This window comes from Bos indicus, chromosome 18 (assembly GCF_029378745.1).
Source record: "Bos indicus isolate NIAB-ARS_2022 breed Sahiwal x Tharparkar chromosome 18, NIAB-ARS_B.indTharparkar_mat_pri_1.0, whole genome shotgun sequence".
In the NCBI taxonomy this organism is placed as follows: domain Eukaryota; kingdom Metazoa; phylum Chordata; class Mammalia; order Artiodactyla; family Bovidae; genus Bos; species Bos indicus.
The window spans coordinates 5,282,828-5,309,031 of NC_091777.1; the positions used below are offsets into that span (position 1 = coordinate 5,282,828).

The window sequence follows — 26,204 nt, forward strand, 5'->3', positions numbered from 1 at the left end:
ACCATGCTGTACAATCCTATCCCAGGCTTTTTTTTTTTTTCCATTTCACTGATTCTGCAAATGTGGTGAGCACGAGAATTTTGAAACTGTCGATGTCAAGGATTCCAGTCTCAGAGGTTCTAATTCAGTAGATCTAAAGTGGGGAATATGGAATTTTAGCCAACCAATCAATAAAAAAGGAATCCTTTTGGTTTGCTTTCATTGTGAGGAAGCTTCAAGATAGGAGACGAATAGACCTGTCTTGTTCAATACAATAGCTGTTACCGGCACTTGTAAAGTAGCCGGTCTGAACTGAACATGCAGTAACTGTAAAATGCAAACTTGATTTTGAAGACCTGTGTGTAAAATAAAAATAAAGTATCTCATTAATCATTTTGGTATTGGTTATATTTTGCAATAACATTTTTGATATACTGGATTAAATAAAATAGACTACCAACACAAATCTCACCCATTTCTTTTGCTTTCTTTTTAACATGAGTACTAGAAAATTTGAAATGACACATGTTGACTTGCATTATATTCTACCAAACAGCACTGTGCCAGAGCAGAGATGGAATTCCACGCATCAAAAAAAGAAAGAAATAGAAGATTTCATGGGGGAGAAAAACCCACTTCTGCTGTCATCAACTCAAAATAAAAAATCCACTGCAGACTAAAATTAGATTCATCAAAATAAATATCTTCAAAGACACAAATGAACGGCATATGAATGTGGAACCATATAATCCATCAATAAGCAGTCCTGGTTTACAACATCGTCCCACATGTCATCGTCCCAACAAATCACTGAGAAGTGGTTTCACAGTGTGAAGTCATCCTCTAAGCCAGCTGTGGAGGCTCTGTCTCCCTCCCACTGCTCACTGACAGGCATTTAATGCGCTCACTTGTACTGGCTGCTTGAAAGCCATGTGCAGTCACGGTTGGCAGACACGGAAAGGTGTGTAGCAACAAGACAGCTGAAGATAAAGTAGTGAATCAACAAGCTAGATGATGCACCCAACACGCACTGTAAAGAACACATACTGGCAGCTCTAGAGACAATCAGACTCTGTGCATCGGGCATTGCACACAATGAACGCTGACCACGAAGGGTGTAGGGCAAGCTGCCCAGTGCCCTGGCCTGTCAGCTACTGCACGCTGAATGCCTGGTTGCCTTACACTTGTTTTCTCCGGGAGTCTATGAGCTCTTCATAGAAAGTGTCCAGAATTTGTTCATCCCTATCGTAGTTAAGACTTTCAGTTCAAAGTGAGAAGTTAAATTAGATTAACTGAAAAAAAGAAAAAAAAGGGGGTGGGGAGTTATGGCTCATGGAAAGGCCAAGATACTTTCATTTCAGGCATAACTGGACGTCAAGGCTGTGATGACCTTATTCTAGGTGTCAAGACGGCTGCCACTCCAGAGTTAGAGGGCATCCTCTTCGCTTTCCCCAGGTGTCCCAGAATTAATTTTATTGGCTCTGATGCTGTTAGATGCCCCTGAGCCAATCATTGCAGTCAAGGACAGCTGATGTTCTGATTGGAAAACAGAGTCACCTCCATCCAGTTCCAAGGTGCAGGTAAGGAAGGTTCATCCCCAGGGAAAACTTCAGTGTTCTTACCAAAAGACTGGGGAAAGGGATGCTGGGCAGATAAAAAAGTACAGGTGGCCAGTGCTGTTATCTGTATCTCTAATCTGATATATAAAGGATAAAAAGATATATAAGTTATGAGTGTTATCAATGAATGCACACATGCGTAATATCTAATTCATGATGTATGTCAAACATGGAAATGATGTATGTATTTCTAAATCACCAGGATATTAAGTACACACATTCATGTAATGAGTGGTCATCAAGTGTCTACTATTAGCCAGAGACTATTCTAGCCACTGGAGACACAGCTGTGCAGCAGCAGAGATGAAGCTACAGGCTTATGGAACCCAGATTTAAGAGGGGAAGGCAGAAATGCACAGTAATAAACAAGTCAGTCAGGTAGTGATAAAGAGGAGGAATGAAAATAAAGCAAGGTCAGGGGATGTCGCGTGATGGAGTGTCAGGGAGGAGCTTTCTGCAATAATGGCCTCTGCACAGAGAACCGATGTGCCAGGAAGTGGTAAAAGCAACTGGGTGACTGTCTGGGTGAAGAACATACAAAGTGCAGGCACAGGAGAGGGGGCCTCTGGGAATGCTGAAAGGGCCTGGACATCAGAAGGGCTGGGGAACAGACGATGGGAGGAGAGACTGGACCTCAGCCCAAGGTTGCCAGACTACACAGGGCCTTGCAGACCATGGTAAGACACTTGGATTACACCCCATGGGTCGTGGAAAGCCACTTGCTGGTGGGGAAAAGGAAGGTGAAATCACCTGGCTACTTGAGAAAAACAGCTTCTAGGAATAGGCGTTAAAAGAGCATCAGCAGATGGAAGCTGCTGCAGGAATTCAGATGACAGTGGCCCAGGTCACAGTGGTGACAGCGAAGGTGATAAGTGGCTGGAATTGGGTACTGAATTGACCTGTGGGCAATGACACTTACATGGACATTTGTATAAGATCACTGTTGTTTACATATCCTCACAAACTAGTGTGTGTGGAAGTCTCTCAGTCGTGTCCGACTCTTTGTGACCCCATGGACTGTTAAAGAGCCTGCCCATCACACTAAAAATGAGTCTCATCCCACTCCTGCGAATACACCTGGGGAAAACCATAATTCAAAAAGATACCCCCCCCCCCCTGCACTTAATGTTCACTGCAGCACTATTTACAATGGCCAGAAATGGAAGCAACCTAAATGTCCATCAACAGAAGAATGGATAAAAAAGATGTGGTACATATATACAATGAAATATTACCCAGCCATACAACAGAACAAAATTTGGTAGACAAGAATGGACCTAGGGACTGTCATACAGAATGAAGTAAGTCAGGAAGAGAAAAATATGGTCTATTAACACATATGTGGAATCTAGAAAAATGGTATAGATTATCTTGTTTGGGAAAGACCCTGATGCTGGGAAAGACTGAGGGCAGGAGGAGAAGGGGAAGACAGAGGATGACATGGCTGGATGGCATCACCGACTTGAGGGATATGAGTATGAACAAGCTCCAGGAGTTGGTGATGGACGGGGAAGCCTGGTGTGCTGCAGTCCGTGGGGTCGCAAAGAGTCAGACGCACCTGAGTGACTGAACTTAACTGATCTTATTTAGTGGAAACAGAGATACAGACATAAAAAACAAATGTATGGTTACCAACGGGGAGAGGGAAAGGGGTGAGATGAATTGGGAGATTGGCACTGACATATATACACTACCATCAGTTCTGTTCAGTTCAGTTGCTCAGTCACACCTGACTCTTTGTGACCCCATGGACTGCAGCACACCAGGCCTCCCTGCCCATCACCAACTCCTGGACTTTACTCCAACTCATGTCCATTGAGTCGGTGATGCCATCCAACCATCTCATCCTCTGTCATCCCCTCCAATCTTTCCCAGCATCAGGGTCTTTTCAAATGAGTCAATTCTTCACATCAGGTGGCCAAAGTATTGGAATTTCAGCTTCAACATCAGTCCTTCCAATGAATATATCAGGACTGATTTCCTTGGGGATGGACTGGTTGGATCTCCTTGCAGTCCAAGGGACTCTCAAGAGTCTTCTCCAACACCACAGTTCAAAGCATCAATTCTTTGGCACTTAGCCACAGGGCTTCCCTTGTGGCTCAGATGGTAAAGCGTCTGCCTACAACATGGGAGACTGGGGTTCGATCCCTGGGTCGGGAAGATCCTCTGGAGAAGGAAATGGCAACCCACTCCAGTACTCTTGCCTGGAAAATCCCATGGACTGAGGAGCCTGGTAGGCTATAGTCCAAGGGGTCGCAAAGGGTCGGACATGACTGAGCGGCTTCACTTCACTTCCTTTATATTCCAACTCTCACATCCATAACATGACTACTGGAAAAATAGCTTTGACTAGACAGACTTTGTTGGCAAAGTCATGTCTCTGCTTTTTAATATGCTGTCTAGGTTGGTCATAACTTTTTTTCCAAGGAGCAAGTGTCTTTTAATTTCATGGCTGCAATCACCATCTGCAGTGATTTTGGAGCCCAGAAAAATAAAGTCAACCACTGTTTCCCCATGTATTTGCCATGAAGTGATGGGACCGGATGCCATGATCTTAGTTTTCTGAATGTTGAGTTTTAAGCCAACTTTTTCACTCTCCTCTCTAACTTTCATCAAGAGGCTCTTTACATTTTCTTTGCTTTCTGCCATAAGGGTGGTGTCATCTGCATATCCAAAGTTATTGATATTTCTCCCGGCAATCTTGATTCCAGCTTGTGCTTCATCCAATACAGCGTTTCTCATGATGTACTCTGCATAGAAGTTAAATAAGCAGGGTGACAATATACAGCCTTGATGTACTCCTTTCCCAATTTGGAACCAGTCTGTTGTTCCATGTCCAGTTCTAACTGTTGCTTCTTGACCTGCATACAGATTTCTCAGGAGGCAGGTCAGGTGGTCTGGTATTCCCATCTCTTTCAGAATTTTCCACAGTTTGTAGTCATCCACACAGGCAAAGGCTTTGGTGTAGTCAAGAAAGCAGATGTTTTTCTGGAACTCTCTTGCTTTTTCAAAGATCCAGTGGATGTGGCAATTTCATCTCTGGTTCCTCTGCCTTTTCTAAATTTAGTTTGAATGTCTGGAAATTTATGGTTCACATACTGTTGAAGCCTGGCTTGGAGAATTTTGAGCATTACTTTGCTAGCGTGTGAGATGAGGGCAATTGTGGAGTAGTTTGAGCATTCTTTGGCGTTGCTTTTCTTTGGGATTGGAATAAAAATTGACTTTTTCCAGTCCTGTGGCCACTGCTGAGTTTTCCAAATTTGCTGGCATATTGAGTGCAGCATTTTCACAGCATCATCTTTCAGGATTTGAAATAGCTCAACTGGAATTCCATCACATCTACTAGCTTTGTTCGTAGTGATGCTTCCTAAGGCCCACTTTGCATTCTGGGTTGTCTGGCTCTACGTGAGTGATCACATCATGTGGTTATCTGGGTCATGAAGATCTTTTTTGTACAGTTCTGGGTATTCTTGCCACCTCTTCTTAGTATCTTCTGCTTCTATTAGGTCCATACCACTTCTGTCCTTTATTGTGCCCATCTTTGCATGAACTCTTCCCTTGGTATCTCTAATTTTCTTGAAGAGATCTCTAGTCTTTCCCATTCTATTGTTTTCCTCTGTTTCTTTGCACTGATCACTGAGGAAGGTTTCTTATCTCTCCTTGCTATTCTTTGGAACTCTGATTCAAATGGGTAGATCTTTCCTTTTCTCCTTTGCTTTTCGTTTCTCTTCTTTTCTCAGCTATTTGTAAGGCCTCCTCAGACAACCATTTTGCCTTTTTTCATTTCTTTTTCTTGGGGATAGTCTTGATCCCTGCTCCTGTACAATGTCAGGAACCTCCATCCATAGTTCATCAGGTATTCTGTCTATCAGATCTAATCCCTTGAATCTATTTCTCACTTCCACTGTACAATCATAAGGGATTTGATTTAGGTCATACCTGAATGGTCTAGTGGTTTTCCCTACTTTCTTCAATTTCAGTCTGAATTTGGCAATAAGAAGTTCATGATCTGAGCCACAGTCAGCTCCCTGTCTTGTTTTTGCTGACTCTATAGAGCTTCTCCATCTTTGGCTGCAAAGAATATAATCAATCTGATTTCGGTGTTGACCATCTGGTGATGTCCATGTGTGGAGTTTTCTCTTGTGGTGTTGGAAGAGGGTGTTTGCTATGGCCAGCACTTTCTCTTGGCAAAACTCTGTTAGAATTTGCCCTGCTTCATTTTGTACTCCAAAGCCAAATTTGCCTGTTACTCCGGGTATTTCTTGACTTCCTAAGAAGACCTACAAGACCTTCTAGAGCAAACATCCAAAAAAGATGTCCTTTTCATTATAGCAATGAAATTCTGGAATGCAAAAGGAGGAAGTCAAGAGATACACTATGCTACTGTGTGTAAAACAGATAACCAATGAGAACCTAGTGTATGGCACAGGGAACTCTACTCAGTGTTCTGTGCTGGTCTAAATGGGAAGGAAATCCAAGGAAGAGGAAATATATGCATATGTGTGGCTCATTCACTTTGCTGTACAGCTGAAACACAGCATTGTAAAGCAACTATACTCAAATTTTAAAGAAAAATGTCTTACCTTATTTGCACTCTCATGGTTCTTTAAACACACCTTAGCAATTACATTAACTTTGTTACCCTGTCCTTATATGTCTATATATCCCTGCCACCAATCCTCCCCACAAGGACAACAGAATATCCTAGGATTAAAGATCCACATTATCGTTTTTGTATTTCTAAAATCTAGGATAGGACTTAGGCACACAAAACATTTATTTGGAATAAATGTTTTGGGTCAGAAGGATGGGTTGATGGGTGGAAAAGAGGAAGGAAGAGAGAGAGAGAAGAAATACTAGCAATTCATTATTGAGAGCTAAGAATATAGGCCCTGAAGTGACCTTGGCTTTGCTTACCTGGTATATTTATAAAGAGACTGAGTAATTTAAAGAATGTTGCAAATTATATAAGACCATTGTACTATTCACTCTTGGATGAAGGGTCTATTCAAAGAAGGGATGACAGGAATAGATTCAACGATCAGGTAAGCCGGTAAATCTAAGCGTATGAGAAACTTAGGGTCCTCACCTAGCATTCCAATTAAAACAGAGTTCCAGAGCACTGGCTTTGCCTGCCCTGCTTCATGCATCAAACTTGCACTGGCCACCTATTTTACATATGGTGATATAGATGTTTCAATGCTATTCTCTCAAATCATCCCACCCTCACCTTCTCCCACATAGTCCAAAAGTCTGTTCTTTACGTCTGTGTCTCTTTCAATATATGGCAACATGGCAAAAATCACCACAACATTGTAAAGCTATTATCCCCCAATTAAAATAAATTAATTAAAAACAAACAGAGCTCCAAAATTCCCTGAGTACCTTGCCTCTCCAAGTACTAAGAAATTAATGCATAATAAATCACCCAATTTCATGCAGGTGATAGAGAGATCTAATATATCTTTACAAGGTTCCTAGGTTGAATGTTATTGCTCAGTCACAAACTTACGTCTGGCTCTTTGAACTGCAGCATGCCAGGCTTCCCTGTCCTTCACTATCTCCTGGAGCTTGCTCAAACTCCGGTCCACTGAGTCAGTAATGCCATCCAACCGTCTCATCCTCTGTCGCCCCCTTCTTGTGCCCTCAATCTTTCTCAGCATACGGGTTGAACACACAATCACAAAACACAGAGAATATTCCCACTTCATCCCCAGAATTGCCCACTGTCCCCAACCTTATAGATGAAGAGAATACGCACGATATTTAACTTCTGTCTAAGCTCAGATGCAAATTCAGAAACAGAATCCACATTTCTAACCTACATCCTCCATGGTTAGGTTCCCTCCTGCATAAGGATGCAAGAGTCAATCTTCTTATAAAGATATCTTTGTGCCAACAGAGATCCAGCTATTTTCAGCAGGGTAGGCTGGCATTCTGTGAAATTCAAAACAAATACATATTTTTAAATGTATTTCCAGACAGTTTTTCTGCTTCCAGTCAATTCACTCTCCAGCCCCCATATAACACTCATCTTGGTCTCCCTAGCTAAATTTCTCCAAAGTAGGTGAAGTACCTAACATCGTTATTCTTTATGGCATTGAGATCAACAAGTATACCCTGAAAAAAATTAGGCTTACACAAATGCATTCTGTTAAAGAGGCTAGTTTGTGATAGTTTTGTATCACTGATTCTTCCTGGTTGTCCCCAGGGAATACCTGGCCATGTCTGGAAACAGTTTTGGACACAGCCAGGGGGGTACTACCGACATCTCATGGGTAGAGGCCTGGGATGCTTCTGAGAACCCTACAATGCCCCGGACTGCCCCCTCCCCACCCCTGCAGTGAGCCCCAGAAGTCCATCCACACCCTCAATGGTGCGCCGAGAAGCCTTGGGCTAAATATCACAATTACTGCACAACTGTGAACAGTGAATATCGAAGGACGCTTGCTTCTTCTCCTCAACCGCACTATCCCACCTGCTCCATGAGGAGCTGATGGATAATCTCAGACATCCAGATTCTGCAATGGGAAGGGACTCATCACGTGTTCACACCAGCTGCAGAGGAAGCCCTCTAGACATTTTCTGCCTTTGTTTTTCTTTCTTTCTTTCTTTTTTTACTGCTCTAGAAGAAATTACCACATATTTAGCAGGTTAAAAATAATCCCAATTTATTAGCTCACAGTTCTGCAAGTCAGAAGTCTGGGCACAGTGTGACTGGGTTCTAGGCTAGGGCTCCTGCCTGAGCCAGGCTGTGTTCCTTTCTCTGGGAAAAAGTTCACTTTCAAGTTCATTCAGGTGGTTGGCAGCATTCAGTCCCTTCTATTTGTACAACTGAGGTCTCATTTCCTGGCTGGTCATCAGCTAGACGCCACATGGTCCCCTCCGCCTCCAAAACCAGCCATGGAGAATTTTTCACATGTCAAATCCCTCTAGTTATGATGCTCTCTGACTTTCCTGACTCTGTGTGATCATAGGATAGCTCACACGTACCTGGACAATATCCCCATTGTAAGGTCAAGTGATTTGATGTCTTCATTACATCTGCAAAATCCCTTTCCAGCAGCACCTAAATTAGCACCAGTGAGCAAATCACTGGAGGGTGTGCACACAGCAGGGGCTGGGAAGCTCGGGAGCTCACTTAGAACTCTATCTCCCACAGGTTTTACACTTTATCATTATCTCATTTAATTCTTACAGTAACCCTTTTCAAACGGGAGTAAAGGGGGCAGGGAACAATCTCTACAAGAATGACACAGCCCTTGAGGATACAACGTAACCCGATTAGAACCAGCGAGGGCCAAGATGGCAGAAGATTCGACTTCCAGTGGAGCCTGAGCCTCATCATGGGCTCATTGTAATATACTAGCACGAGCTAAACAACACACCCACCGGCGCCATGACGGCTCACAGGCCACCGTAAAAGACCAAAAAATGGGCGCTGGTCCAACTGCTTAAGGGAAATCTCTGTCCCTTTCTCCAGACAGTTGGAACAATCCTCCCACTATTAGCCTATGAACTTACCCAACTCATAAATACTAACCGCTCTGTATCTCGGGGCCTCTCGCCTTCTGCGATGGCCCACACGCTGTCTGTGCAGTGTGTGTCCCCAGGGTCGCTCACGCCTTTTGAGATGGTCTACGTTTTGTCTATGAGGTATCTCTCTAAATCAATCCACTTCTTACCTATCACTTTGTCTCTCACTGAATTCCTTCTGCGATGAGAGAAAGAACTCAAGCTTCATCAAGTCCTAAGGCCAGGTGTGTGACCTCAATGAAAAGACAGTGGGTTCAAGTCCCAACCCCTGGGTTCCAGTCTGAACCTGAGGTGTACAGTTTCACTTTGAAGCTGTTGTTTTTTTCATCTCTGCTTTACAGACAAAGAAACTAGATTCTCCGATAATTTGATGATGTCCCAAAGCTGGGGGAAGGATACATGGGAACTCTCTATTATCTCTGCAACTGCTTGTGAATCTGAAACTATTTCAAAATAAAGTGTATTCACAAAGGATAATTTCACCAAGATCACGTTAACTCTTAAGTGAAAGAGAGAAACTTCTCAAATCCCATGCATTTTAACATACCATCCTGCCTTCTTAAACAACTGCACAAAGCATTTCTAAGGTGATAGCATCTCTAAAGCCTCTGGGGACATTTATCTAGAGCAGGGGTCCTCAAACTTGACTGCACATTAGAATCAACTGGGGAGTCTTTGAAAAACTGGGGAGTATTTTAAAAACATAGGTATCTGGCCCCCATTCGCAGCCATTCTGCTTTCCCTTGGATCTAGGCATTTGTATTTTTTAAAGCTCTATATGCTGAGACTCATTGATCTTGATATTATTTTAACACAAAAGACAGTGTTAAATATATACCATTAAACAGAAATTAGCATTTGCTTCACACAGGAGTAAAGGATCTTTTAAAGGGATTGGCATTCATCTTACTTCAATGCCTTTTACTGGAAAACAATGACTGTAAAACCCCAAGATAAGACTAAGCCTTAGGGAAATACATTAGCGTATTTAAAGAGTGAGAATGCATTTCAGCAATATTTTCTTTTGGCCGCATCTCTGTGCTGCCTAAAATAGACCTAAACTCGACAATCGAGGGGGAAATAAAAACTGTGCCTTATTCATCCACGGAGAAATTCATCTGGGATAACTCTTCATTCGCCTCCTGCAAGTGACAGAGTAAAATACGAAAGGGGGTTGAACTGTGAAGTCGCAGAATGAACCCACAGACACTGCAACAGCAGGGCACTGTGGGAGAACTCGGTAAATCATCAGAGATAATCTCCTTTGACGAGCTTATCTCAATCCCTTTCAAGTGCTGGTTCTAAAGAAGGGTGTGCGCATAGCTGACTTCCAGTAAATTAGTGATGTGCACTTTATAATTTATACTGGAAAGCATGCCCCCTTGACTTGCGGTGGTAATAAGGGCAGATAAGATATTCCAAAGCTCAGTGGTATGAATAAGCAATCAAAAGAATTCAGCTGAACTTGAAATCCTCCCATACATCAAAGGCATCCCTTCAGGAGAGGTGAGCATGTAGTCCAGACAGAACACGCTCTCCAGACTTGCATTATGGTATTTGAATGAACGCGGCCCTATAATTGGATAGGAAAACCGTGGGAACCGACTTCCACGGGAACGACTTGATCTAATCGAGGAGGAGCTCCCGGGTTTGTGGACAGAGATGTGTAGGAAGTCCAGGCAAATATTTTGGGTCCTGAGAGCCTTCATGTGCACTGTTAACATTAGTCCTGTTTATACTTGGACTTCAGGAATTAATCAGTACCATTTTCTCTTAAATTGTTTACTGTTGACGGTGGGAAACCATGCAGTTTTACCAGCACGCATGCTCTGCTGGAGAGAACTGGTTTACTAAGTGACTGTCTTAGGCTCACGGAAGACAAAATGAAATGAGTTCTCAGTAACCCTGCATGCTATACAACCAAGGTGAGCGTGGTACTGGGTGGATAATGTCAATATCAGTAAGTCCATCTCTGGCCATAGCTAATATCCCGCCTGTGTTTGGCATCCCAGCTTCTCACAAGGTGGGTCTTTCTGTCTCTCTCATAAAATATAGAATTGGATACAGCTAAGAAGACCCATACACATGCATACTTTTTCAGCAACAGCAAACAAACTAGAAACAAACATATTAATTATAAGGGTGTGATTAAATATACAGGAATTAAAAGAATAACAAGGAACTTCAAGACACACATTATTTTTAGGTACTCCTTCTTCATCAAAAAAAAAAAAACAAGTTCAGAAGAAGTATGGACTAACACAATGTGTGTGTGTTTTAAGGCCACACACAACAGAAAGAATCAACTCCGGTTTCAAAAAGAGCTTCAAACTGACAGGTAACTGTGAAGCCCTTGGCTTGCTGTGCATCCCAGACCGCCTTCTATCCACTAATTCACATGCCAATATACAATCCAAAAGCTGATTTAGTCTTGCTTGGACACAGAGGGTTTGAGTGGGGCCCTCTGAGGCTTACAGACAGGTGAGAGAGCAAATAAAGCCCAGAGCTCCACGTGCTTGTTCCCACATATGATGTCAGTTCAACCGCAGAGTCACTGCAAGTCACGTGTGACACCAGACACCCAGGGCAGCATCTGAATCATGTCTGGAATTTGGGGGTCCTGCACGTGGAGGTGCAACAAGCAGGAGGAGAAAGAGCTGAAAGGCTGACAGAAAGAGGACCGTGATGATGGGATTCGGTAGCTTGGGTCCAGCCTTGGTGGAAGTACAGGTGGGGAGGGGAAGAGGTGGGCGGAGGAAGCGGGTCGGCGGTGGGCGGAAGGGGTGAGCGGGGAGAAACAGGGAGGCAGAGAAACAGAGAGACAGACAGGAGGAGGAATGAGAAAGACTGCTCCACAGCCAAAAATACACATTTTCTTATGCCTAACTGAGTTCAAGATGGAGTTTTTGTACTTGCCACTGAAGAGTTTTATGATACAGAAACAAGAACCCTCTGTACATCTGGATTCACCCCAGCGACCCGCGCCTGCCCCCTCGAGAGCACACACACAGGCTCAAGCTAGACAGAGCCCTGATGACCACACTTGGAAGGTGTGACACGTTCCAAGAGCAAAAACAATTCCCAGAGGATGTCCCACTAGTCTTCCATTTCCTGCAGGCAAGCTTCTTTGCAGACTCCTTTAGGATAAGGATTCACAGTCTCCGGTGCCCCCGGAACAATCTGTGAAGTTTTCTTGCCTTTATTTAAGTGGACACCCAGGCTCCACCCAGGACCTACTAAATTTTCAGAGGTGGAGCATAAATATATATAGGGCTTTTTTTTTTTTTTTTTCCTCCTGAAGTGCCCAGGTCTTTCTGAAGTACATGAAGTAAACTGCTACTTCAGACTTTGAATAGCAATATGCCAACTGATAGTTAAATATCATAAAGGTCTCGGTCTGTGTCTTAGCTGAATCTTCTACTCCACGACTCCAGTTTTTAAAAATTCGATATGTGCTCAATCAATATAAACTTTTTATTACCTAGGCTAAAACTTCCTTACCTGTGGGTGGTCAGGAGGACTGGCACTAGCCAATTCTGCTGCTAATAATACCAATTACTGCTTGATATGTTATCGCCACTGCCCATGTTATTACTATGTGCCTGCCACTGTTTCTAGCATTGTACACAGAGCATTTTTTCTTTTGATTAAGCATCCATAACCCCCTGAGGAAGGAACTACCATTATCCTCATTTCGCCAGTGAAAAATCAAGCCCAGAGAGGGTAAACAGTTTGACCTGGGTCACATAGAAAAGGCCAGCACTGGGATTTCAAGGTCTGAGCTCAAAGCCATTCCCCACTGCCCTGATTTATCATATGTGCCTTGATCCCAATCTTTATTGATTTCTTAGCTCCTTCCTCTTTGATTCTTTATCTCCCTCTCATTTTCTGATTTTATGTCTTCATCACTGATCAAGTGGTGGCTACCTTCCCCCATAACATCCCCAGGATTCTCACCGGTATGACTGCCAACATCCAAGGGCTCATTTCCTGTTCTCAGGAGCCTGAAAAGGCCTCGGGCCAGGAGTTTCAATGACCATTTCCTTCCTAGATCCTCTCCTAGACCAAAGTCAAGAATCTTCAAGGAACTACCATGTGACCCAGCAATTCTACTCCTGGGTCTATATCCGAGAGAAACAAGCACACTAGTGCAAAAAGATACATGCAGCCCAGTGTTTACAGCAGCAGTATTTACAAAGACGTGGAAGCAACCTAAGTGTCCGTCGGCAGATGACTGGATAAAGAAGATGCGTGTGTATGTACGTGTGTGTATATACATACATATAAACACACAACGGAATGCTTTCCAAAAAGAACGAAGTCTGCTCCTTGTAGCAACATGGATGAACTTAAGAGGGTTTTATGCTTAGTGAAGTAAGACAAAGACAGACAAATACTATATGATATCACACAGGGAATCTGAAAAATACAAGAAACTAGTGAATATCAAAAAAGCAGCAGGCTCCCAGACATAGGGAACAAGCTAGTGGTTATCAGTGGTGGGGGGTAATAATGGGGAAGGGGTGTGAGAGGTACAAGCGTTTATGTTTAAAGTAGCTGCAAGGACATATTGCACGACATAGGGGATGGCGCCTAGAGCCTTTTAAAATTGTGAGTCACTGTCTTATACACCTGTAACTTCATAATACTGTTCACCAGTGTGTGTCAGTCGCTCCGTTATGTCTGACTCTTCACGATCCCACGGACTGTAGCCTGCCAAGGCTCCCATGAAGACAAAGGGAGAAGACAGCCATCAACAAGCCAAGGACAGAGGCCTCAAGAAAAATCAACCTGTTGACACCTTGATCTCAGATTTCCGCCGTCCAAACTTTATTAAGCCCCTCAGTCCTGTGGTTGTTTGTTATGATAGCCTGTGTTGTTTAGTCTCTAAGTCGTGTCTGACTCTCTTGCAGCCCCATGGACTGTAGCCCACCAGGCTCCTCTGTCCATGGGATTCTCAAGCCCAGAATACTGGAGTCGGTTGCCTCTCCCTTCTCCAGGGGATCTTCCCGATCCAGGGATTGAACCCAGATTTCTCACATTGCAGGCATATTCTTCACCATCTGAGCCACAGGGAAGCCCCGCTGTATACCAACTACAATTCAATTAAAAAAGCAAGCTACAACTAACAGAAGAGTAACTGAGGAAGGAATTCATCATAGATCACCACAATCCTGAGAGAGAAAGAGACAGTCACCACTGCCCACTTTACAGATGAGAAAACTGAGGTGCAGCACCCAAGATTCACAATTCTGGTGCTTGGGAGACTGATCTCAGCAGCCATGCTTTAACAGGCTGAGCACACAGGGAGGAAGGATCAGCATTTTGCCTTCCCATGAGAGCACCCTTCATATCAGCCTGGGGATCCTGCTCTCTGGCAAGAAGCTTAGCAGTTAAAAAAAAGGAGACTGGCTGGCATTTTGCAAAATGTGTTGTTCTGAGCAAATTATCATCTTCACAAACCATGTCTGAAGAGGGCCTATAGAAAAGAGGCAAAAAAAAAAAAAAAATCTTTTCGCCATTGATGAAACAAGTCAAAATCTAAGAAAACATCTCTGACTTGGGTCAGCCTATGTTCAAAAACTTGTAAATAGAATCCAGTCTAATCCTTAAATTCACGTGATGCTCTCAAGTGACTGAAAAGTTGCAAGGGGGTGTGTGTCAGGCAGCAAACCTCTGCTAGTTAACGAGGCCTCCCAAAGCAGAAGAGCCTCTGCTTTCTTTCTGCCTGTCTGGACTAAGGTCATTTAACTTCAGCCCTTTGATGAATGGAAATCAGCTTTCTAAAGACTACCGGCCAGCCAGCAACAGCAACTCAATGGCGGAACTTTCTGAGTCATAAAACACTTCTGAAAAAGAGCGAGATCAAAGCATCCCTACTGAAATCCAACTGCTTCCAAAGCTCCTTGCAGGGACCCAGGCTCTCCAAAGAATGGTCCCTTCAGTCATAGTCCAAAAAGACCACCACCAGGAAGGAGACAATGGGGACAAGAGGGCAGCCAGCCATGGAGGAGAAACGCCACTTATGGTTTAATGGCTGGGGACAAAGCAACAAGAAACGAAAACCAAGTGACGAAATCGCAACAAAGGCTGGAGGGACCTTGTGGTACCCACTCCACTCCGAGCCCCTGATGTGATGCTGAGGCTAGAGCCTAATCCAAGACTGGATAGAAGACGCCAGAGGAACAGCACAGCTCTCTACCATTCTTGCCAGCCAGATCCGCTGTGGAGGTGACTAATCAGAGGTAAAGAATAGATCTGGGTGGAGATGCAACACAGGGAGCATCTTTGTATGCCTCTTCCCTGGATCTTCATGTTGTGAATGGAGCTGAGTCTCCAGACTCCTCAGTCAAGAGGTACATTTTCCCAACTGGTGGGCATAGTAACTTGATTCATCAGGTACTATTAAAGTGAAAATCATCTTGCTGCTGCTAAGTCGCTTCAGTCGTGTCCGACTCTGTGCGACCCCAGAGACAGCAGCCCACCAGGCTCCCCCGTCCCTGGGATTCTCCAGGCAAGAACACTGGAGTGGGTTGCCATTTCCTTCTCCAATGCAGGAAAGTGAAAAGTGAAAGTGAAGTCGCTCAGTCGTGTCCAACTCTTAGTGACACCATGGACTACAGCCTACCAGGCTCCTCCATCCATGGGATTTTCCAGGCAAGAGTACTGGAGTGAGGTGCCATTTTCTTCTCCGGAAAATCATCTTAGACCTAATGATTACTCTTCCATGGTGAAGCCTGGAACCCTGGCAAGTTGTTGATGGAAGTGTGGCTTAAAAGGGAGGTGGGCAGGGAAGTCATCAAGTTCGTCAAAATTCAACCTCTTGGAGCTGCACCATGCATGTGAGCATTAAAAGGTGAGAAATGTATGAGAGCAAGGACATTTGCTTAAAGTTTCCCAAACCTTATGGGAATATATGACCATGAAACCACCCTTTGATGCCTCAACACCTCTTAAGAGTCAGACATCAATACATAATATTACAGTATCTCTTTTGGGAATCATTGCTTTGGTGATTTTCTTGCCTCTGAGTGTTAGTTGTTTAGTCCTGCCCGACTTTTTGTGACCCCATGGACTGTAACCAGCCAGGCTCCTCCATCCATGGACTTCTCCAGGCAAGAATACTGGAGTGGGTTGCCATTCCCTTCTCCAGGGGATCTACCTGACCCAGTGTCTCCTGCATTACGGGCACATTCTTTACCATCTGAGTTACCAGAGAAGTCTACTAGACTATGAAGAGAGGTTCCCTAAAAAACAGGTTCCATGATCAAATTAGTTAGGGAAACTTTTAAACAGAGTTAGGCAAAACCTATAACATAGGGCGTTTCTGACTTGTTAACATGCTAATCTAAAACCATCCTCCATGAACCATTTGTTCCAGGGCTCTGTTGAATAATAGCTTAATTCAAAATCAAATAGTAATTTCTGGGTCTCACATCTCCACTCCATTTCTCCCTTGGAAAGAAATGCTATGAAGCAGAATACAGCATCCACCTTTTTTCCCCCCATGGCATGCAGGATCTTAGTTCTCTGACCAGGGATCAAACCCATGACCCCTGCAGGGGAAGTATAGAGTCTTAACCACTGGACCATCAGGGAAGTTCCTACAGCATTCCCTTTGCTTGCAGCTTTCTCCACCCTGTGCTCCAAACAGTGCCTGACATAACAGAACTTCATCAATATTGAATGATATAATCTTTCCAGTCAATTCTCCAAATATGACATTTCCATTAAGTTTCAGAAACAGGCTCACTCTATAAGACCAACAGCAAATGTAAAAAAAAAAAAAAAAATTTGCCTACATGTTCAATGTCCTAATCCAATGGTTCTCTCATGTTAGTATGTACTAGAATCATTTGGAAAATTAAAAAACACATATTCCTGGGCCCAGTCTCATTGACCTTCTGTTGTACATAAAGACATTGAAAATTTCAATACCTGAAGTGAAGCTGGGGCTTCCCTGATGGCTTAATGGTAAAGAATCTGCCTGCAGTGCAAGAGAGGCAGAAGACATGGGTTTGAGTCCTGGGTCGGGAAGATCCCCTAGAGGAGGAAACGGCAACTCACTCCAGTATTCCTGCCTGAGAAATTCCATGGACAGAAGAACCTGGTGGGCTACAGTTCACAGGGTTGCAAAGAGTCAGACACGACTGAGCACACACACATGCAAGTGAAGCCAATGTGGCTGATCACACTCTGAAAATTATTGTCTTCCTGATAAAAGAGCACGAAAGTTCCACTCTTGGGGGCAGATGCATATCTTAGATCTCCTCATATGCAGGAAGAAAGACACAGGTTTCTCCTACCATCCCAGAAAACAAAACTGAGAAATACAGATGAAAGGCATAAGAGGATAGGTTGTATGTAGTTCAGCATTAAGATGAAGGGTCTCCTGACAACGCATGGGCTTCCTGGATGTGATAAGCATTTCATCTAAGTGGTACTCAGGGGAAGCTGGGTATAGTGTAAAGTATGCGCATGGCAGAGAGTGATAAGATCCAGTTCATCTGCAACCCTGAGATTCTGGGACACAGTTTTGCAAACTCAGATAATGTTCACAGGCTGTAGGGCCACCAGGTGTAGGGGGTGGTGCTGGGCTGGAGAGAGTTAGATCCTGCTGAAATTCAAAATTTAAAAAACCACCACCTCCAGAAATAATGGTAGGCAGGATTCACAAATAAAAGTTTGCAACTCCTGTTTGATGGGTTATTCCAAGTAAATAAGAATTGATACTTTCGAATTGTGGTGCTGGAAAAGACTCTTGAGAGTCCCTTGGACCGCAAGGAGATTAGATCAGTCAATCCTAAAGGAAATCAACCCTGAATATTCATTGGAAGGACTGATGCTGAAGCTCCAATACTTTGGCCACTTGATGCAAAGAGCCAACTCATTGGAAAAGACCCTGATGCTGGGAAAGATTGACAGTGGGAGGGGAAGGGGGCAACAGAGGATGAGATGTTTATATGGCATCATGGACTCAATGGACATGAGTTTGAGCAAACTCTGGGAGATAGTGAATGACAGGGAGATCTGGTGTGCTGCAGTTCATGAGGTCACAAAGAGTTGGACATGACAGCAACTGAGCAACAACAACAAACCACCTATTTAACTTATGAATAAAATGAGATCTATCATGGGGGGAAATGGCAACCCATTCCAGTAGCCTTGCCTGGAAAATTCCATGGATGGAGGAACCTCGTAGGCTACAGCCCATGGGGTCTCAAAGAGTCTGACACGACTGAGCAACTTCACTCACTATCATGGGGGGTAGGTACATTTTAAGAGAATATTTTGAACAGAACTTAATTGTAAATTATTAAATTCCCTGCTTGAGAAATCATAACTGGAATAGGTGTACATGCATATATATTCATACATATTTCAGTGTTAAAACCCTTGGGCTTCCCTGGTGGCTCAGTAGTAAAGAATCCGCCTGCCAATGCAGGCTCAATCCTTGGGTTGGGAAGATCCCCTGAAGGAGGAAATTGCAATCCACTCCAATATTCTTGCCGGGAAAATTCCATGGACAGAGGAGCCTCGTGGGCTACAGTCCATGGGGTCGCACAAGAGTTGGACAGGACTGAGCGAGTGTGTGCACACGTGTGCGTGCACGCATACACACACACACACACTTTAACCCTTCCACCCTTTCTAAGCCTCTCCCAGGATTCCCTAGCCATCAAGAGAATGGCTAGCTTTCCTGTCGGTATTCTGTTCTCTAAAGGTGACTTCTTACTTTTTAACACACACTGATGCAGACTAGGAAGTTGCCAGGACCTTGAAAGTCATTCTGTTGCCAGTTGTCCAGCCCCACTCTCGGTGAAACTCTGATGTAGACATTTCAGGGGGAAGAAGAGTCATCTCTCTGTCCCCTTAGTGAAGTGATTCCTCAGTTGGAGCCTCAAGTCATCTCCCAGTGCTATTGCCCCTCAACAGTGTTTCATATGCAGATCAGCACTGTGTGAGGTGTATAGCCATGCTATCCAAGATAAGTTGGCAAAGGTGTTTTTGCTCAGAATTCTTGCTTCTATTCACAAAGGGAAAAGCGCCACCATTACACCACTTTGCTTTTACAAAAGACGTTAACAAACAAAAACCCCAAAGCAAAAATGGCGATGAGTGTTCATCTGTTGGTTTTCCAGTAAGCCCTTACAGAGGCAGCACTCACCCCCAGCAGGGAAGGGGCACCACCAAGCCCCCTCCAGGAACCGCACTCAGCACCTGTGCATCAAGCTACTGCAGCTCTGAACCGCGACTGTGGGCCGCTGTGCTCCAGGCCAGTTTATTCTGTGCACTCACTGCCAAGACGTGTCCTGAGGGAACTGCTTCTTTGCTTTTGTCATTTTGGCTCACAGAAGGCTTCATAGAAGACTCTACTTTCCGATAACAGAGAAAACTTATATACTATTGCTTGTCCATATATGATCTATTAATAGAGCATAAAAGAGGGTATAGAAGTGGCCAGTAGGCATAAGAAAGGATTTGACTTCATTAACCACCAGAACAATTCAAACAAAACCCATAATGTGGTACTGCTTCACATCCATCAATGGGAGTGTCTAAAATGGAAAAGAGAGATCATAGCAAGTGTTGATAAGGATCTGAAGCAACTGGAACTCTCACACACTGCTGATGGCAGCGTCAGCTGGTTCAACCACTCTGAAAAGCTGTTTGGCAGACTCTAGCAAAGGAGAACATGTATATTGTACCCTATGACCCGGAAACTTCAGTCTTCGGTATGTTTCCAACAGAATGTGTCTGTAAGTTTACCAAAAGGCAGAGACAAGAGTGTTTGGTAGTACTTCTCACAACAGCACCAAACTGGAAACAATTTCAACAGCCATTAACAGTGAGAAACAATATAGATCATTCATACAGAGGAATATTGTATGACCCTCCCTCAAGTAAAATTGTTTTAAATGGATGAAATCAAGCTATGTTATAAATTAGGTTAGTGGTTACTTCTGGCGGGCAGTGACTGGAAGGGGATGAGGGATGGGGAGTGGTCTTTCCAGGCACTGGTAATGTCCTATTTGATCTGGCTGTTGGTTACAGGGATGTGAACTTTGTGAAAATTCATTAGGCTGTACACCATGATTTTTGCATATATATATGTGCAAATATATATATCTATATATATCTTTCTGTATATACACTATACTTCAATAGAAGTTACAAAAATTAATACAGAGCAGTGTCTCAGCTTTTTCATTTGGGGTTTAATCCTCTTCCCTGTTTTATTTTTCTTTTTGTTTGATTAAGAATGGCTGTATGGGTTTATATTTTGCAGTTCTTGGCAGGACATGGGGAGGTGTATGATGCAAGAGAGATAAGCTTGATACCTTCCCCACCCCATACCTAGTGGGCCCTGATGGGGTAAACCAACTGATAATTAGACTCAGATGCCTAGAGATGGCAGTAGTCTTAGAAATCATTTCACATGGTTCAGGAGAGGAAACTGAGGTCTAGAGAAATAAAGTTAATTAAGTATATGTGGCTGGTTTGTTGAAAGAAACAATGTGAATTCCGTGGTTTCAACTTACATTGGCATTATAAAAAAAGAATGAAATACCACTTGTAGCCACATGGATGGACCTGGAGATGATCATATTAAGTGAAGTAAGTCGGAAGGAAAAGGGCAAATATCACGTGATATCACTTATATGTGGAATCTAAAATGATACAGGCTTATTTCCAAGACTCACAGACTTGGAAAACAAATTTATGATTACCACAGTGGAAAGGTGTGGAGGGGGGCGGGGGTAAATTAGGAGTTTGGGATTAACATGTATATACTACTATGTATAAAAGAGATAATCACAAGGACCTACTGTATAACACGGGCAACTCTACTCAATATTCTGTGATAACCTATATGGGAAGAAATCTGAAAAAGAATGGATTATACATATACATATAACTCAATCACTTTTCTGTACACCTGAAATACAACACCGTAAATCAAATTATAGTCCAAGGGGACAACAGAGGATGAGATGGTTGGACGGCATCACTGACTCGATGAACATGAGTCTGAGTAAGCTCAGGGAGTTGATGATGGACAGGGAAGCCTGGCGTGCTGCAGTCCATGGGGTCACAAAGAGTTGGAGACGACTTAGTGACTGAACTGAACATATAAGAATTGAATTACAAAGTAAAAACAAACAGAAATCAGATTGGTGTGCAAAGGAAAAACGTATGCGGTTCCCAGATAGTGCAGTGGTAAAGATTAGGAGTTTGTGATTAACATACATGCACTTCTATGCATAAAACAGATAATCGAAAAGGACCTACTGTATAGCATAGGCAACTCTACTCAATATTCTGTGATAACCTATATGGGAAAAAACTGAAAAAGAGTGTGTGTGTGTGTGTGTGTGTGTGTGTGTAAACTCAGTCACTTTGCTCTACTCAATATTCTGTGATAACCTATATGGGAAAAAATCTGAAAAAGAGTGTGTGTGTGTGTGTGTGTGTGTGTGTGTGTGTGTGTGTAAACTCAATCACCTTGCTATATACCTGAAACTGACACATTGGTAAATCAAACTATTGTCCAACATAAAATAAAAATAAAATTGAAAACATAAAAACAAAATCAGACTGGCATGAAAAAAAAAAATGTATATTGGCCTTATACACAGGCAGACGTGGTTGCCGATGACTCCTTTCACTTCCATCCCGAAGATGAAACCGTGTAGCCCGCCTCATTCTACATATGAAGTAGCTCTTTGTTCCCTCTTCTAAAGTGAATTTCCTTCTTAGGAGAAACAACCCAACATCTATGCATATGGGATCAGATGATCAGGGTCAGACTTCCTATCACTCATAGAGAGTGGAATCCTGAGCTCATCCCACGTGAGGCGCCTAAGTGCCTTCCTAGAACTGCTGTAGCTCTTTGCATGTAGGAAGTCACGTCACCCCCACAGCCCTGCAGTGTAAACCCTCTTGCTATTCCCACTGCAGAGATGAAGACGCTAAGGGAGGTGCATAGCTTGCTCAAGGCCCTTCTAGTAAGGGCTAGTGTGAAAATGACCTTGGACAGACTGCTCCTAACCGCTGGGTTATGTGGAATGGGGTGGTGTAAGCCACTGTGATGGAGGGCCTAACCTTCTGAAGATGTCAGGATACTGAAACAGAAGAGAGGAGGATGCTTCCAAAAGGTCAGGAGACTCATCATCACCCAACCAACCAACACAAGATATATTCACAGGTGTGGGTGCTGCCTGTGTGTGTGTAACCAGGTTAGAATATGTAGTCACCAGTAAGCCATATTGTTCATTTAAACAGATGCAGCTTAGTTGAGAACTGTTAAATCTTTGCTTCACTCTATAAAGACCATACCAAAACATTGTAACTCTGATTCGATGAACCATTTTAGTTATGTGTCAAGCCACAACATGGGGGGCGGGGGGGAAGTTAACGTAATAAAGTTTCAGCTAGCCAAGAATAGGGAAGTCGTCATAACCAGCGCCTAAGATCTGCCCTCTTGCTCGGTCAGAGTGTATCATGTATATTATTAACTACATGCTGAATTGAGTGTTCCTCCCATTTTCCTTCTTCTAGCCACACCAGAGCGAGACCACTGTGTGTCTCAACACACACACACACACACACACACACAAACTGTTCTGTCAGTTTATAGACACTTCCCAACTGTAACACAAGATGGCATCAACCCAGATCGCCATTTACTGATGCACAGATGCCTGAATCCTGAGACAAGTATCATTTATACTAATATTACAGGTCTCGAGCTCAACAGAGAGGATCACACAGGAGGCAATAAAGCTTGTCCCGAATGCTTTTAAATGCCCTGCCTTCCTGGATGTCACACTTCACCCCACCAGCCCCCAAACACACCACATCACATTCTAAAAGGATGTCTCGCTTGCAGGACAACACTAACGGATTAGTGGAAAGAAAACAAGAGGCCTCTCTTCCACAGGGAAGGTTGGGCTTCTCAGGGCTGTGAATGTACTCCTGCATTAAATAACAGTTTACCCGGTGTCAGAGCACTGTAGAGGCACGCAGCTTGCTAGATTTATATAAAGCCTGGTCTCTCAAGACTTTCCAAAGCGAATGGCATCCATCAAATTAATTTCCTCAGGGATTGTCTCAAACATGGAGAATGAAGAGGCCCAGACCAATAAACATCAAAAGAACGTTCTTAAATGGTAACTGAAGTTCTATTAGATTTTCTTTATCTGGGAGCAGCTTAGATTAATTCAGCTGAAAAGATTCTATGTATCAGAGCTGACAGTGTGAATATGTAGAGCTGGCTGCGAGAGCACTCGGTATTATAGACATCTGTTCATTCCAGTTACACAAAACGCAGGCGAGAGGGAGTCGGGGTGCTTACCAAGCCGGCGCACGTAGACACAGCGACGGAGGACGAGCTGTCGTTTCTGATAAATCCCTGATAGAAACATCTCGGCACTGCGGGTTCCCGAGTCTCTGAGGCACCATCTTTCCCAAGTACCTGGACAATAAAGTGACTGCTCAAGATCGCCGAGGGCTTAAGTTCTAAGTGTAGTTCCTGTCCAAATGCTGAAAATCGGTAATGCAGGGAGCTGCTGGCACTCTGCGCCGACCGCTTTTTCCTGCCGTTGTGCAAAATGTCGTGGGAAATATATGACCCGCCCGAGTCCACTTCTACTGGCGTGACAAAGACGTAATCTGCAATGGGAAAGGTTTGGCTGTCAGCACCCGAGCCCAGGACGCCCCGGGGGCCCCTTTCCCACAGGCTGGCAGTGAGCAATGCACAGCTGAAAGATATTTGTCTCCACTGCCATGCACCTAGATGATATATCACTCAGAGCAGCTCATGACAGGGAGAATTTTGTGATCTTGACAGTTAGCTCTGCCATAGTCATTCCTCCAGAAACTAAAAGTCAAGCACCGTCTTGCTGAACGTCAAGAATATTCGTGGAAAATACCACGACGTTCATGGTAGGCAGAGAGATGGACTTTTTATATATCCGTCATGGAGTCATTCACACATCAAAGTCGACTTGGAGGAGACAATATTATAACCATGGAGCCATAAAGTCAAAGAAAGGAACTTTCCCCCCAAGATGATACCTCTGTTTAAACTACATTGGGAGCATTTGTGTGTGGGGGGGAGAGGGGGAGGGGAGGAAGATGGACAGAGCTTAAATTTCAAATATAACTCATGGCGCTGAGTAACTTGAGATGAATCTCAAGTAATTAACAAGTAACTGCCGTTTTATGCTTCCAATATTAATTATACATGATAATAAAAACTCCAGCACTCGCATCACCGAATGTTTTACAGCAAGCTTTCCCTGGGACAATTCCATTTAATTGTAAGCATAAAATAAAGTGGATACATAAAAATGCCTCCGAATTGTCAGGACTTCCTTCTACAGTCTGATGTTGAAAACTGCTCAGACATGTTGGTGGGGGCGTGTCAGATCAGGGGACACCTGGAAAGACGTGTTTAAAAATACCTTCCCCATTGCTCCCTAGAGCAGCACTAATTGCTGCTTGTCCCGGAGAGCAGAAGTTAAACAACAATTTGCTGCTTGAAAAAAAATGAGGCTAGCACACTGTTTCTATCACAGGACATTGAAACTGAAAAGTATCGTCCGCAAAGTGACTTGGAATATGCCCTCCGTGCATTAAAAAACACTCTGGGTTTCCACTTTCTAGGCACAGAATGGGAAACTAATTTGGATAGTGTTTAGAAAGATTCCAAATAACTAAGAGGCATGTTTGAGTCACTTGGGTCCTTGGTTACTGGAGGAGGAAAAGCAAGAGGAATTTCCCTTTTCCCAAAATAGTCAACAACTGAAAAAGAAAGAAAGAAAGCTAAAGAATGAACAGAAGCCCTGTAGCTAGCAGGGATCAATGAGTGATATTCTATTTGGTCCTACATTTGAATTAAAAAAAAAAAAATCCCAATACAGCAATTTTCAATGGTGTTCTTCTGTATACGAATCATCGGAGACACAAACTGCTTGAGAAACTCATTCTTACAATGTTCTTGCCATCCTTCCCATTTTTTCTTCACTTCTTTAACTGGAAATACTATCTAATTGACATGCGTATTAAAAAGCAATTGAAAAACATGTTTTTCTCTTAACCTTAAAAAGTTGAGCAGCACACATACCATTTCCCTTCAAAACTTCTACTATGGTGTTTTCCGTGTACAAGGCTTTTTGATGAAACACAGCAAGAAAACACCTCCTCCCTCCCCCAGGCTAAAACCTAATTGTCAAAATCACACATGCTCCTGACAGTCTCTACGCTACGTTGATTCTTACCTCCTTGTGCAAAGCCACCTGAAGCTCTGCCTGCTCTTAGCTGGGAGAACACGCAGGAGCCTTATCCAGCCAGCCTTCCTCGGATTAGCCTGCAAAGCCCCCTACCAGCAGAGACACCTGCTGCTGGTTTGTTTGCAAAGGGAGGGTGAACCAGTGGGCTGATGGTAATATTCAGTGCGTCATGGGAAGAGGGGCACTCAGAGCCCCTGCAGTGAGTGATCTGATTAATCAGCCCAGGGGCTGCCTAACATGAGGTGCTTACAGGTGGAGACTGGAATGGAGGGGATCTCAAGCCATTTGGCCCTGATGAAACAATGAGGGGTTGTTTTAGAAACTGCAGCCAGCTTTTCTGGTTGGACAAATGGTGAATTTCTCAAGGGCAAATTCCTGGCTCTCCTGGGTCCCCTCACTCATCCACTCCTGGGTGGCACGGCCTTTTCCATGACTCTGCCATCCTCTCCTCCCCATAAGGATCCCTGATTGCCCGAGAGGAGGAGATAAGGCCGCGGAAGGCTGAAAAAGTGATAGAACCCCAGCTGGACATCAAGGTCTTGCTGTAGAAACCTTGGGTCAGGAATTAGCTGTTCCCCAGCAGCTGATGGGAACAATGGAAACAAGGATTTTCCTTCCAGGTGCCAGGGAGAAGTTAATAAATAACAGAAGTAAAGCGTGTTCTGGATGTTTGCAGCCAGGAAACCTCAGAAGAGGCACCCCCCTCCCCCACCCCTCGCCCCCCAGAGAAGCTACCTGCTTTCCTCTGGTGATCTTTGGGAATCAATGACAC

At 43.7% G+C, this 26,204-nt stretch overlaps 1 protein-coding gene across 1 annotated transcript in view; it reads right to left on the minus strand.

The window, feature by feature from the left end:
* Window positions 1-26,204, minus strand: part of ADAMTS18 (ADAM metallopeptidase with thrombospondin type 1 motif 18) — a 147,112-nt gene that overhangs the window by 119,097 nt on the left and 1,811 nt on the right. Inside the window, exon 4 of the mRNA XM_070771921.1 lies at window positions 23,494-23,810. Coding sequence (XP_070628022.1) covers window positions 23,494-23,810 — 317 coding nt within the window. The remainder of the gene's footprint in view (window positions 1-23,493; window positions 23,811-26,204) is intronic.